A 13,893-nucleotide genomic window follows, 5' to 3' on the forward strand; every position below is an offset into this window, starting at 1 on the left:
CTCTCACAGCTGCCACCACACAGAACCATGGGAACGTTTGTGAGTGGTTTTCCTGAGCCCACAGGCCCTGACTGTCCCCTCTCCTCTCAGATGTGATTGGAACTTTCCAGCACTCCAGGGTGTGGGCCAGGCTGTGGGCCAGCAGGAGCAGGACGTCCCCAGGGTGTGCCTGGCTCACTGCCCCTGGGAAACTCTTGTGAGCCCAGATCCACCATCCCTTCTCCTGCACAGGGAGCAGTGAACCTACTGGTCCTCAGGGCTTCCTGGCAGGTCTCTGACCTTGTGACCTAGGACAGAGGTCAGTGACCCTAGGGGCTCAGCATCTTCTCTGGCTCCTTGGTGGTGCTCACGACCTCCTTGCCCACCTCTGGGCTCCAGCCCAATCAGCAGTCTGATTATCACTGTCACAGGACTCAGTACAACCTAATGCCACCAGGGCTCCTGTTACCTGGGGAAAGGAGGGAAACATCTGCCCAGCTCTCCCCGGTGACCCAACACTGCCCTGTCCCTGACTGTGACCAACACTACGTTGCACCCGTGTGCCCCCTGATGGTGACTATGTGGGCCCTTGAGAAATGAACCTTGAGCCCATCCTGCATTAATAGCACTAAGTGAGAAGTGGGAGGCAGGGGAGTTGGGACTGAGTTGCCCTGGACTGTCCCTGGTGTGGTGACAGGAGAGGGCTCAGCGGGGAGCTGAGCGCCCACCCCCGCTGCCGCCCAGGAGCTCACGCATCCGGCGGCGGGCTTGTCTCTCACTCCACTGGATGGGCACCCGCTGGGGACAGTCTCTGCTTCACTGTGCCCAGGAAGGGGAGAGCAGCACACAGCTGGCCTTGCAGTCGGCTCCACCTTTGCTGGGGCCAGTGGCAACCGAACGTGCCCCCTGACCTGGTGCCGCTCCGAACAGGGGTCACTGGGTGAAAGACAGTAGATGGGACCCAGAGGACCCTAATGTGTTTTCCAAAATGTCCAGAACTCAGAAAAAAGCACCTGGCGTCTCACACAGACTCAGAGAAAAGACGCGCCGCTGACAGTAACACAGACATGAGACGGACGACGGTAATGACAGACGTGTTCAGGCGGCATCGTCAGGTACATTTGATGGGAAACTATGAGCATTAGGAAATGAGAGAAACTCGGAATCGAAACGGAAGTCACGAAAACAAAACAAATGGGGACTGTGGAACTGATAGAACAATAGTTGAAATAAAAAGAGAAAATTATCTACAGGGAATCAAGATCAGGTAATACTTTGTGTATTTGTTTGTTTACTTACTTATTTACTTATTTATTTTACTTTTTGACAGAAAAGAAGGGCCTATATTGATAATTCCTTCTGTAGTTCCCACCACCATGAGTAAGCTAGAGGACGTCAGCAGGGGGCGCTGTGGGTCTTCTCAGAGCTTCAAGGCCTGAAACAAACTCAATGGTTCTAGTTGAATGGCCCTGACCCATGGTCACTTGTGTGAGTTAGCGGGGACAGCAGGTGCTTCCTCTCAAGGGACAGACTCAGAGCTCACAGATTCCTCCTGAGAATGAGGGTTCAAACCGGACTGAGGATTGTGAATAGGATGGTGCTGTGAGCTCATATTTGCATGACGTCCCACCAATGGAGGACACACCCCTCACCCAGGGAGCTGAGGAGGAGATAAAGGGATACCCATAGAGCAGCCCCAGCCTGAGGCCAGGGGACCTTGGACAGTGTCCACCATGACTTGGACTCCTGTCCTCCTGGTGCTTCCCTCACCCTGTGCCCTGTTCCTCGCCCACCTCACCCACGCCAGAGACCACTGCTGGGGCCCGGGGGTGTGGAACCTGTCAAACATGCCCCGGAAGGTGGAATCCATCTGCGGCGCAGTCCAGGAGGATCTGTGACTGCTCAGTTAGAATGAAGGGCTGGAGCCCAGCACATTTCCTGCAGAAGGGCCCTGTCCAGCGGTGTTCCCCCAGGAATCAGGGGAAACCGTCCTTTTGTTTATTAGCAAAGTTTGCTCTTCAGGAAATATTTTATTGCAGTGTATGTATTGCATTTAAAATATTTTTAAAATAGAAGGTTTGGGGAAGCATTACTCTTTCCAAATGTGGGCCATTAAATTGGTTACTCCAAGAAGATCTGTGAAATCACAACCCCCATTATTTCAAAGGGTGTTTTTATTTAAAAATATCATCTTGCAGGTGTAATTAGTTACTATGAGGCCATGTGAGGTAGGGTGGCCTCCTAGTGGGGCATGACTAGCGTCCATGGAAGACCACAGTGATGACGGGGAGAGGAAGGAGATTGCTGTGTGAAGGCGCAGACAGGGGCTGGAGCTGTGCAGCTGCAGGCCGAGGAACCCCAGACACGTCAGGAAAACCTCCGTTAGCTGTGGAGGCTCGTGGAAGGGTCCCCTGCAGGTGTCAGAGGGACAGGTGCCCGCCATCCAGGACGCAGACTTCTAGCCTCCGGGGGCACAAGACAGCACGTTTCTGTGAATGTGAGCCACCGAGCAGTGGCCCATTGAAGTGGCATCTCCAGGAAACCAGAGCGTCGAACAATTACCGTCACCATGTTCCCCAGCCGCGTGCACACGTTACAGAACCTCCATTCGCAATTTTCCCACACTATCGTCAAATTTGTGCTCACATATTTACCTTTTATCAACTACTCTTTCATTGAAGCTTAACGTCTCCTGTCTCAAACCTACAGAAACATATAACAATTGCTACCATTATTTTGATTGTAGGAAGTAATGCAAATTGTGGCCATTGTATCGGTCCGACTGTTTGCTAGTGTCCTTATGTGGAGACCATCATGGCATTATCAGCACCCTCCGTCATCCGTCTGTGTTCTGTGAGGTAAGGGGCGACGCCTCCCACTCTCAGGGGGAAGCCTGGGGAAGTCTGTCTGGGTGCGAGGGGCTGGCAGGGGAAGCAGGACGAGAGTTTGCTGGCTGAGCCCGGGGAGAGGAGAGACTGAGGAGGGGACGCGCTGCCCAGCACAAGCCCTGCGGGGCCTTCGTGTGTGCGAGGCCAGAGCCCCCCCGACTTCACTCTGCACAGGGAGCTTCCGGGGCCTGGGCAGCGCAGATTCCGAATCGGCGGGTCTGCGGTGGGGATGAAAGCTCCCTTCTCCAAAAGTATCTACATACATGTTTAAAAATCATTAAACTGACCGGATTGGTATCAAGTAGGAAGGGAAGGCAAAGGTAGTTAGAAACCGAGGAGAAGTCTGGAGGAGGAGAATCAAGTCGCCTGATGAAAGAAGACACCCAGGTTCTATTCATAAAGCCCCCAAAGCAGAGCGCTGTCAGCCTGGGAGAGGGCCCACGCCACTTGGAGAACACGAGCAAGCACAGAAGGACACTCACCACAGACCTCCCCGTACCTGCTCTGTGAGTCCCGAGAGCTGATGTAGTGAGGGCCCCGCGGCAGGTGACAAACCTGCCTTCGTGAGCAGCCTGGGCGGTGGCTGCATGGCCGAACTGTCCGTGTTCTCGGCTCCTGTGCGTCTGTGTCTCGTGCAGCTCATGCAGGAGGCGCCATTGCCCGGAGTTTCCTTAGGGAGTGGGGTGAAGTCTGGGTGATTCTAGGTGAAGGGGCCCGAACAGAAAACAGACTGGAAGGAGGAAGCAGGCAGCCCCTGAGGGGGGCCTGGCTCTGTAGTTGGGCAGGGAGTGGGCGGAGGACAAGGCGGTCATGAGGACAGGGTCTCAGTCAGTCACCTGCTGCCTGGTCACGGGCGTGATGGGCCTGGGTGGGGCAGCGGGGGCTCTGAGGTTTTCTGGTGAGCAGTCTGTGTGGGCTCTCAGCTGGGAAACTAGGCATGTGGTGACTGGTGTCTGTGCTCACTGGGCCCCTGGGGAGCCTCAGGTGAGGCCCAGCCCAGGTCCACCCCTCCCAGGTGTGAACCAGGACACTGGGGGGCACACAGGGCCTTGGGAGGGATTTCATTGGCCAGAGGATGGAGTGAGTTTGCATAAAGAACCCTTTCTATTGTGTCTCAGGGGATAAGAGGGACCAGCAGGGTGTCAGCCTCAGCAGAGCACTGGGGCATCCCCACCATGGCCTGGACCCCACTCTCCCTCCTCGTCTTCCTCCTTCACTGCACAGGTCAGGATGTCCTGACACCCCACCTCCCTGGACTCCCTCTCCCCACACGCTGAAAGTGTCCTTCTGTCTCGTTGTTCCTCCAGGACATAAAGGGTGTCTGTGTTTCTGCAGGTTCCTTCCCCCAGCCTGTGCTGACTCAGCCGCCGTCCATCTCTGTGTCTCCGGGAGCAATAGCTGCCCTCACCTGCACCCTGAGCAGTGGCTTTGTTGTTGGCTCCTACTATATATTCTGGTTCCAGCAGAAGCCAGGGAGCCCTCCCCGGTACCTCCTGGGTTATAAATCAGACTCAGAGAAGCACCAGGGCTCCGGGGTCCCCAGCCGCTTCTCTGGATCCAAACATGCCTCAGCCAATGCAGGGCTCCTGCTCATCTCGGGGCTGCAGCCTGAGGATCAGGCTGACTACTACTGCGGTGCATGGGACAGCAGCAGTGACACTTACACGATGCTCCAGAGTCATGGGGAAGTGAGACTGAAACCTCCCTGTGCTCTTTCAGCCTGCAGCTGTCACCCCTGAGGTGCCTGGGACCAAGGGTAACTGAGGGCGGCATTTCTTGTCGCTTCTTCAGTTGGCTACTCTTTTCCTAGTGCCTGGGGATGTGCAATTGTTTCCTTATTGTCTGTAGTTACAAATTTTGGTAATCCATTGTTACTATCTTTTCAGCCTGCTCACACACTAAATGTTTTTCAGAGATCACATGGGACAAGGTGTGTCCTACAGAAGATAGAACAGTCTCTACTCTTCTCTGTGTGGACCAAAATTCCAGGACCACTTACCAGTGAGATTTAGAGTGATTAGTAAAATCATCCAAAATCACGAACACTGTATTGCATTCCTCAGGTGGGTCACAAGACCTGGAAGGATTGAGACATGGACCCTGCAGGGGGCGCTGTGGGGTTGTCCTAAGGGGGAGGAGTTCGAATTCATGCTGGGATACACATTGGATGTTCCAGGGATGAGATAAAAGTGAATTTTTATCTGAAGGACTTAGAATCTGTTCTTAATTACCACTGAAACAAAACTGTGCCAGCTGTGTATTTTCAGCTCTCTATCTGCTTCCTCTCAGCCCCGGAAGCTGTGCTGTGAGGGAGAGTGTAAAGGGTGGGAAAAAGCACCTACATGGGAGACGGTTATGTGGGTGGGTTTGGGCCTGAGGGTGGGCGGGGACATGGGCCAACCAGGCCTCATCAATAGACTGGTCTTCAGTTTGGAATTGGCAGAAGAAGTAAGAGTGGCGTGGATGTATGGGGTGGGGCCCAGAATGTCCTAATAACAAGTAAGAATGCAAAGGAAAAGATATGGATCATTCGGATCAATGAGGGAAGTTGCTGTGGGCCAGGCATTTGGTTAGTGACGCAGGAAGGGCACCAGGAAAGTGGGGGTGACATGCTCACTCTCCACCTGCAGTGAGAATAAAATGAGGGGGACAGAAGGTCAGGCTTTCCTGCCCTGAAGACAGCAACAGTGTTGGGATCCTCAGTGCAGGCTGGTACCAACGGGTTCCTGGTGTGGCCCCCAAACTGTGATGCTCAGAAGTTCTCAGCCCTCAGGGGTCCCCACTCGGTTCTCTGGCTCCAGGGCCAGCAGCACGGCCTCTCTGCCCATCACCGGCCTGCAGCCCGAGGATGCAGCTGAATATGACCATTGAACTGCGGATGGTAGCAACACGGCTGTCAAAGGAGCGCTGAAGCTCAGGGACAGTGATCAGTATGGTGACCCTGACGTCCCCGGGACCCTGTAGGAGCCTCCCTCACTGTCCACAGTGCTTCTGTGTTCACTCAACACACCTGCTCCTGACCCCACTGTGTGTTTGTCAGACTTGTATTCCACTCATGTACAGAATGTTAACACCATTATTTCCTTAGTGCCTTAATCTACTACATTCCTGTGGTTGTGTGTGTGTGTGCGTGTGTATACGTACTTACTTTTTTATCCAGTCCCACTCCACTCTCACCGACTCCCGGAGTGCATACTGTGCACTGACGCCTGACGCCTCCTCTGAAGAAGGCACAGGGCACATCAGCTCACTGTGTTGCATAGGAGTCACCTGTCCGTGGCTGTGGGGACCTGGCTGCGTCCTGGAAGGGAAGTGCTGTGACCACGTCATGAGGATGCTGTCAGCGGGGCGAGCACCAGGAGAGCAGATCTCACTTCCGAATGATTCTGGTCTCTTCCTGGAGACGTCCCCTGTGACTGGTTATAAGTGGACACAGGTCCCATTGCAGTTGAGGACGGGACAATTGATGAGGTTTATGGCAGTGGGATGACATGGTGGGAAGTAAAGTGTGAGGAGAGAGAGAGGAGCCAGTCACCCCAGGCCCTGAAACAGAGGGTGTGCAGGGGTCTCCATGCCCTCGGCCCCTCCATTCTCTGAGTGGAGCACACATTCACTCTGAGGGCTCAGGCACCTGTATGGTCCCAACAATGTAATTATCTAAGTGGCAGGAGGAGCAGGAGGAAGTCCGCGTGCAGTGGAGGTCACCCCTTAGAGGAAGGAGTGAGGTGCGGGGACACCTGCGGCACAGGGAGGAGCCTCGGGGACGAGGAGCCCCTGCTCAGTGTGGGTGGGCGGGGTGCCGGGCAGGACTGAAGTCCAAGCCTCACTCTCTCTCTGCTAAGCTCCTCTGAGTGGCATCTGCCCAAATCCTGAATCCAGGGTAAATACATTGCTTGTCATGTTAAAAAAATAAGTTGAGTGGGAAAGAGAATTTACTTATGCTGACACTGAGCTCACTCAGATGAGGAAATGTTGTGACTGGTATATTTTGAGAACAATCCCAACATCCATTTGATGAGCAATCATAAGCCTGCTTGTTTCAAATGGGCAAAAAGAGAAACTCAGAGTTGAAATAATATCATGAAAACAAACCCAATGGAAATGGAAGAACTGAAAAACACAACAGTTGACATAAAAATACTTCAATCTCACATTTACCTTGCTACAGAAAGAACACAATCAGTAAGAGAACACAAGTAGGTAGAGATTTGTTTATGACATTTGCAAATGTTAGGTCACCTATGACAAAACCCTAACAAGAAACACGTGACACAGGTACACAGGACTCCACCACCTAAGGTCAAAAGGCCACTTCTGAAATGGATAAGCATGCTACATTTCCGTTGGTAAGTGTGAAGCCTTCAACAGCCATTATTGTTGCCCATCACTTAATCACATCAGATCTGTGAAAACTGTGCGTGCATCAGGTGACTTGAGATGTGTGCTGAATAGGCCTCCTCTGCATGTCACGTGTCCCCTGCATGTGCTCCTGGCAAATTTTCTGAGCAGCCATTATGCCCCTTCCAACCAGAAGAGTGGCCCCCTCTATTGTGACATGGGACATGAAAGTCTCTGTGCATTTACTTTTGCAGTATCATCACTGGGGCGAATCCAAATTAATTTTTCTTTTAGGTAGAAGTTTGCATCTCCCACAGTTGAGGATTCCTGGGAGTGATATGCACCAGGAACCAGTACAGTGTCTCAGAGTGACAGTATCTGGGAACCAGACCCTGGATGTGTGAATGAATGGAGCCAGTGACCTGCTGAGCTGCAGAAACCAGCTGGGCTCTCAGGGTTTTGCTTCAGGGAGACATGTGTGCTGTCTGACCATCAGGGGCCGCTGTGGGGCTGCCCTGTTCAGCTTACCCAGGAGCTCATTAAGGACTATTTATTAACAGGAGCCTTGGCCTGGGGGCTGGGCCCAGTGTTTAATGATGGGGACTCTGCAGCTGTGTCCTCTCAGGACTTATATGGTCCCCAGAGCTGGGAACTTACGTTGTTTCACAAGTGCTTCCCCAGCAGGATTCACTCAAGTGATAAAGCCAACTTTCATCCCCTCATTCTGGGGTGTGAGCTGAACTTTGGCACCAGGGCTCAGGGAGAGGCTGGGCAGCCCCTGAATGGACACACATTTGCATGGACGGCCCCTCCGCTGGCAGAGGGAGGGGAGAAAAGGAGGCCTGGGCAGCCCAGCCCCACTGTGGGCTCAGGGTCGGTGGGGACCATGGCCTGGACCCCTCTCCTCCTCCTGCTCCTCTCTCACTGCACAGGTACGGACAGGCCTCGGGGATCAGGGCTCAGTGCCCAAGTTTATTCCTTTCCTGTTCCATCTCCTGGGGAGCTTCCACTGATTCTGCCCCATCACTGACACTGTGTGTGTTTGCAGGATCCCTCTCCCAGCCTGTGCTGACTCAGCAGCCCTCACTGTCTGGGAACCCATGACAGAGGGTCACCATCTCCTGCACTGGAAGCAGCTCCCACATCGGGGATAATTTTGTGCAATGGTACCAACAGCTCCCAGGAACGGCCCCCAAAACCCTCATCTATTATGACGAAGATCGCTCCCCTGGGGTCCCTGACCAATTCTCTGGCTCCAAGTCTGGCAGCTCAGCCACCCTGACTATCACTGGGCTCCAGGCTGAGGATGAAGCCGATTATTACTGCCAGTCCTATGATGACAATCTCGATGCTCGCACAGTGCTGCAGGTCTCTGGGGAAGTGACACAGAACCCCTGTGTTATCTGGGAGCTGGGTGAACCCTGCAGCTGCTGCTGCTCAGGCTCCTCCTGTTCCCTGTGCCTTCTGCTCATTCTCTGACTGCTCAGGTTCACCAAGGGACCCTGTCTCACACTGAAGAAATTTCTTCTGTCTTCTGTCCTAAGTCACTCACAGCAGCACTTTCTCAGACTAAGGGTCCAAACAAAACTTAGAGTCCATCTCCCTTCCAGCTGGGGACAGCTGACTTTCAGACTGGTTTGTATTCATTATTTTTTGGGCAACAAAAATGTAACATTGTGTTGGACTCCTGACCCTACCACGGGGCCTGAGCACTGTGTGTACTGTGCGTGAAGGGTGAGTCAGCTGTTTGCATCTCATCTTATAATGTCCTTCAGTGTAGTCACTGCTGACCTGCTGTTGTGTCTTCTGATACTTAGTACAAAATATGGCCCCTTACAAGAATAAAATGATAAGAGATTGGTAGTTTCATCTATGTGGGTAAAGGGAGTTAAACGGGACCAACTCCCAGTTGTGAAATGAATGGTCTGGGGACGTCGTGGACAGCACGGGGACTAGGGCGGAGATGCTGTGGCTGTCCCTGTGTGAACGCAGCTGAACGAGTGGACCCCCAACGTTCTCAGCACAAGAAATAATACAAATTGCTACCATGTGTAGTGATGGATGTCAGGTAGACTTACCTAGTGGTGATTCCGTAATACATTTCCATATGGAACGATAGTGTTGTACAACTGAAACTAATCAGTGTTGTATACGAATTAACCTGAGTTAAAGAGATACAATAAAAATTACCATAAAAATAAATTCACACTTCTGACCCTAGAGAAACCTGCATGGGAAACTTTATGGTTCTTTACTCCTAGTCTCCCCAGTCACAGAGCAGCCACGCCCCTGTGCCTGGGCGTCCCTCACAGCCGTCCACTGACTCGCCCCAGCTGGGAGGCGCGATGACGTCCTCCGGCCAGGGGCCTGTTTGGGGAAGGGAATTTGTATTCCGAGTGCGATTGTAATTACGTCACGTTTGGAAGCAGCACGACTCCAGAGCAGTGTGGACGTGTGTTGTGCACCGGGTGTTTGCGGAAGAAGATGGACTGTGTGAGCGCAACGTATTTCTTCGGGAGCAATGGAATTGTTCTGCATGACAATGTAACCGCACCCACATGACACCATGGCTCTGTCATACTCATTGAAAACTTTAAGCACAGTGACAGAAGCTTAACGTAGGCACGTGAAATCTAATGTAGAGAGTTGAGGATCCCATGGTGGAATTTTTAACTGAATCTTATTGAGAGGAATCTTAAATAAATATCATACATGCATTTTAAGTTGGATAAGTGGTGACTGATTATAAACTTTTAATAAAAAGTTTTCCAAGTAATTGAAAATTTTTCTAGATCTTTCTGCATGTTGGCCCTTTTTACTCTTAGAGAAATGCCACAAACAATGTGATTTGACAAGGTCCCGGCCAACTTTTCAATGTGAGCTTGGGAGCAGACTCCCAGGAGGGATCGGTGCTCACAGTGTGTGAGGACCGAGGGTTCCCTGAAGTTGGGATGATGACAAAAGTTCACACAACATCACACACTAAGGAGGAGGGGGCTTTCTCCCCACAGCCCCCCCATCCCTAGAGAGAAGGGGCCCTTTCTCCTCAGTTCTGCTGGGGACCCACAGGGAAGGAGACCTCTAACACCAGGGAGCAACGAACCCGTGTCCTGCACAGAAGGGGACATGCCTGCCTGGGGCTGGTCACTGCTCTGGACTTGATGCTGGCCTAAGGGTTTAAGTAAGAGACAGCACGTTATTCCTGAGCATGGAAATCCCAGGGAGGTGAGGAGAGGCTGATCCTGAGGTCTCTGAGGACATCACTAACGTGCCCTGTGGTGATGGGGAACCCATAAGAGGGGACATTTGGCTTCGCCCTAAGGCAGTTTTCAGTGGACAGAAAGTGGAAGTCAGAGGCTGTCTCTTCTGGGTTCTGGTCACCACACACAATGGAGTCTGGGGCTGGGCACTAGATGGCGCTCGGGTGTTGTTCCTGAGGGAACCGGGGTGATTTGAGCTGGGACCTGCCAGTTGAGGCTTAGAGATGTGCCTTCCCCAATGCACAGGTCTCACAAAGCCCCACCTCGCAGTCATGCACAGGGTCCTGGGGCAGGGGTAGGTGGTTTGGACTCAGGGAGGAATCAAATAGTTGAGGAGGTGTGGCTGGGGATTCATTTGCATAAATGGGTCCTCCTCTCTCAGAGTACAAAGGGAAGGGAGAGATTTTGGGAAACCCTGCTTCAGCTGTGGGGCCACAGAAGGCAGGACTCAGGGATGGTCTCCACCATGGCCTGGTCCCCTCTCCTGCTCACCCTCCTGGCCCACTGCACAGGTGACTGCATGTGGGGACAGGGGATGGGCCTTGGGCAAACTCATGATGCGTTTTCTTCTTTGTGTCCAGATCCGGAATCACCATCTCTGTGTGTCTTTGTTTTGCAGGATCCTGGGCCCAGTCTGTGCTGACTCAGCCACCCTCAGTGTCTGGGAACCCAGGACAGAGGGTCACCATCTCCTGCACTGGAAGCAGCTCCAACATCGGGGGTTATGATGTGCAATGGTTCCAACAGTTCCCAGGAAAGGCCCCCAAACTCCTCATCTATGATAATAGCAAACGAGCCTCAGGGGTCTCTGACCGATTCTCTGGCTCCAAGTCTGGCAGCTCAGCCACCCTGAGCATCACTGGGCTCCAGGCTGAGGACGAGGCTGATTATTACTGCCAGACCTATGATAACAATCTCAGCAGTTGCACAGTGCTGCAGGCCTGTGGGGAAGTGAGACAAGAACCCCTGTGTCATCTGGGAGCTGGGTGAACACTGCAGCTGCTGCTGCTCAGGCTCGGCCTGTGCCCTGTGACTTCTCCTTCTGTCCTGCCGTCCTGGGCCCAGGTTCACCCAGGGACACTGTCTGGGTTGAAGGGTATTTCCCTTCTGTCCTCACAGTCACTCACAGCAGCACTCTCCCAGACTGAGTGTCCTAAATGAAAATGAAAGTCCATTTTCCCACCTGATGGAGACAGTTGACTTCAAGACTAGTTTGCATTCAGTTTTTCTTGTGATGTTCCAACAAATAGAACATTGTGTTGGGCCCCTGAACCTAACGCAGGGCCCGAGCACCGTGTGTGCTGTGCGTGAAGGAAGAGTGAGCTCTTTGCATCTCACATTATAATGTCCTTCAGTGTAGTCACTGCTGAGTGCTTTGTTTTGTTTTCTGATTTTTAATAACTTTTCTATAAAATATGTCCATGTAGAAGCATAAAATTAGAACAGATTGGTAGTTTCCAGAGGTCTGGGGTGAGGGGGTGGCCACGTGGCTAAAGGCAGTGAAAGGGATCAACTCCCCGTTGTGGAATGAGAGGGTCTGGGGACGTCGTGGACAGCACGGGGACTGGGGTGGAGATGCTGTGGCCGTGCGTGTGTGAACGCAGCTGCAGGGGCGGATCCCCAACATTCTCAGCACAAGAAATAATAAACATTGTTACCATGTGTAGTGAGGGAAGTCAAGTAGACTTATTTTGGTGATGAATTTGCAATATTTGTCAATGTAGAATGATGATGTTGTGCAGCTGAAAGGAATATAATATTGTATATCAATTATACCTCAATTAAAAAGTTACAGTAAATAAAATGAAATTATAAAAAGAAATCAGAATTTCTGTTCACAGAAACACCTGCATGTGAAAGTTTAAAGTATCTTTATCAACAGTCTCCCCACCCTGAGAGCAACCCACAGGCCGTGCGTGGGTGTGTATTACAGCTGTGTGTGGGCTCACCCCAAGCCGGGAGCAGCAGTGAGGTCCTCCAACAAGGGGCTTCCTTTTAAAAGGCGATGTCATTTTTAACATGATTCTAATGATGTCAAATATTGGAAGAGGCAAAACTCTAGGGAGAGTAGGAACATCTGTTTTAAATTCGACTATGTGAAAACAAAGAAGAAGCAACTGAATTATTCTACATAATAATGTAATGGCACCTAAATGGCACTACGACCTTGTCAAATGCATTGAAAACTGCGAAGCACAATAACAGGCCTTAAAAAGTGCACATGACATGCAGTTTAGGAGGTTGAGGGTCCCGTGGTGGAATGTGGAAGGTGGCAGGAGCCCATGGGTTTGAATTGCGAAGGCATGAGCCCCTGCCGTGAGGGGAAGGGTGGGGAGAAAGTTACTCACTGAAGTACCTGTGACAGTGGGGGCTGCTGTCACACTACCAGCAAAGGAAACTGCACTGAAACTGTGCTCCGAGTCACAGGGTGGATTCCCAGGGGGTACAGGTAACAGTGCAGGTGTGGCTGTACTCTGCACTGTCGTTACATAATCACGTGAGTGGGAGGGCAAGAGTGGGAGCCAGAGTACTCACCCCAGTAATGGAAATTGACATTTATCCCCGGGGGAGGAGGCATGATGGTCCCGGCAGCCACGTGTTAGAGTTGCAGACAAGAGTATGAACTCAGGTTTGGTTCATGGGCACGAACGATTCCATACAGAAATATTTACAAATGTGCCTGTTCCTGCACTAGTTCACTCATAAAGATGTTACTGTCCTGTCCATTGAGTGGAATTGCACATGATGGTGTCCAATGTGATGTGTCTGTTTTTTTCCCAGATATTGGCTTCTATAACACTCTAAAATACATAATGATGCCTTCTTAGGAGAAATGACTTTAGAGAGAGAGGGAGGAAGGGGGTGGGAGAGAGACAGGGAGACAGAGAAGGAGAGAGACAGTGAGAGAGAGACACATACACAGAAGTGGATGTTGTTGTTCCACTTGTTTGCACATTCATCGGTTGCTTCCTGTACGTGTCCTGACCACAGGTCGAACTCACAGCCTTGCCTCATCTCAACACATCAAACTTACTGAGCTACCTGGCCAGGGCCTGATTTATGCTATAACTGCAAATTTGTACCTTGGAACTTCTTCACTCATTTCTATTCCACCCTACCTCTGCCTCTGGCAACCACCTATTTGTTTTCTGTATCTTTTGTTTATTAGTTTTTTTTTTGTTGGTGGTGACCAGATTACACATATAAGTGAGATCATGGAGTCTGTCCTGTTGGTTGACTTATTTACATGCCATAATGTCCCCAAGTTTTAATCATGTTGTCTCAAATAACAAGATTCCATTTCTCTCAAAGGCTCGTTCATTCATTGATTTAACATTATATAATATGTATGATATCATCTTTAGCCATTCACCCATCAACAGACACTTAGGCGATTTCCATATGTTGGCTGTTGTACAACAATGCTG

General features: G+C 51.4%; 1 gene segment (V, D, J or C); it reads left to right on the forward strand.

Moving 5' to 3' along the window:
- The first annotated feature begins 10,851 nt into the window (after nucleotides 1–10,851).
- On the forward strand, nucleotides 10,852–11,488 carry LOC114509458. The segment is given in 2 exon segments: nucleotides 10,852–10,977; nucleotides 11,085–11,488. Coding segments are annotated over 2 exon segments (429 nt in total).
- Nucleotides 11,489–13,893: the final 2,405 nt, after the last annotated feature.

This window comes from Phyllostomus discolor, chromosome 13 (genome assembly GCF_004126475.2).
Source record: "Phyllostomus discolor isolate MPI-MPIP mPhyDis1 chromosome 13, mPhyDis1.pri.v3, whole genome shotgun sequence".
Classification (NCBI taxonomy): Eukaryota; Metazoa; Chordata; class Mammalia; order Chiroptera; family Phyllostomidae; genus Phyllostomus; species Phyllostomus discolor.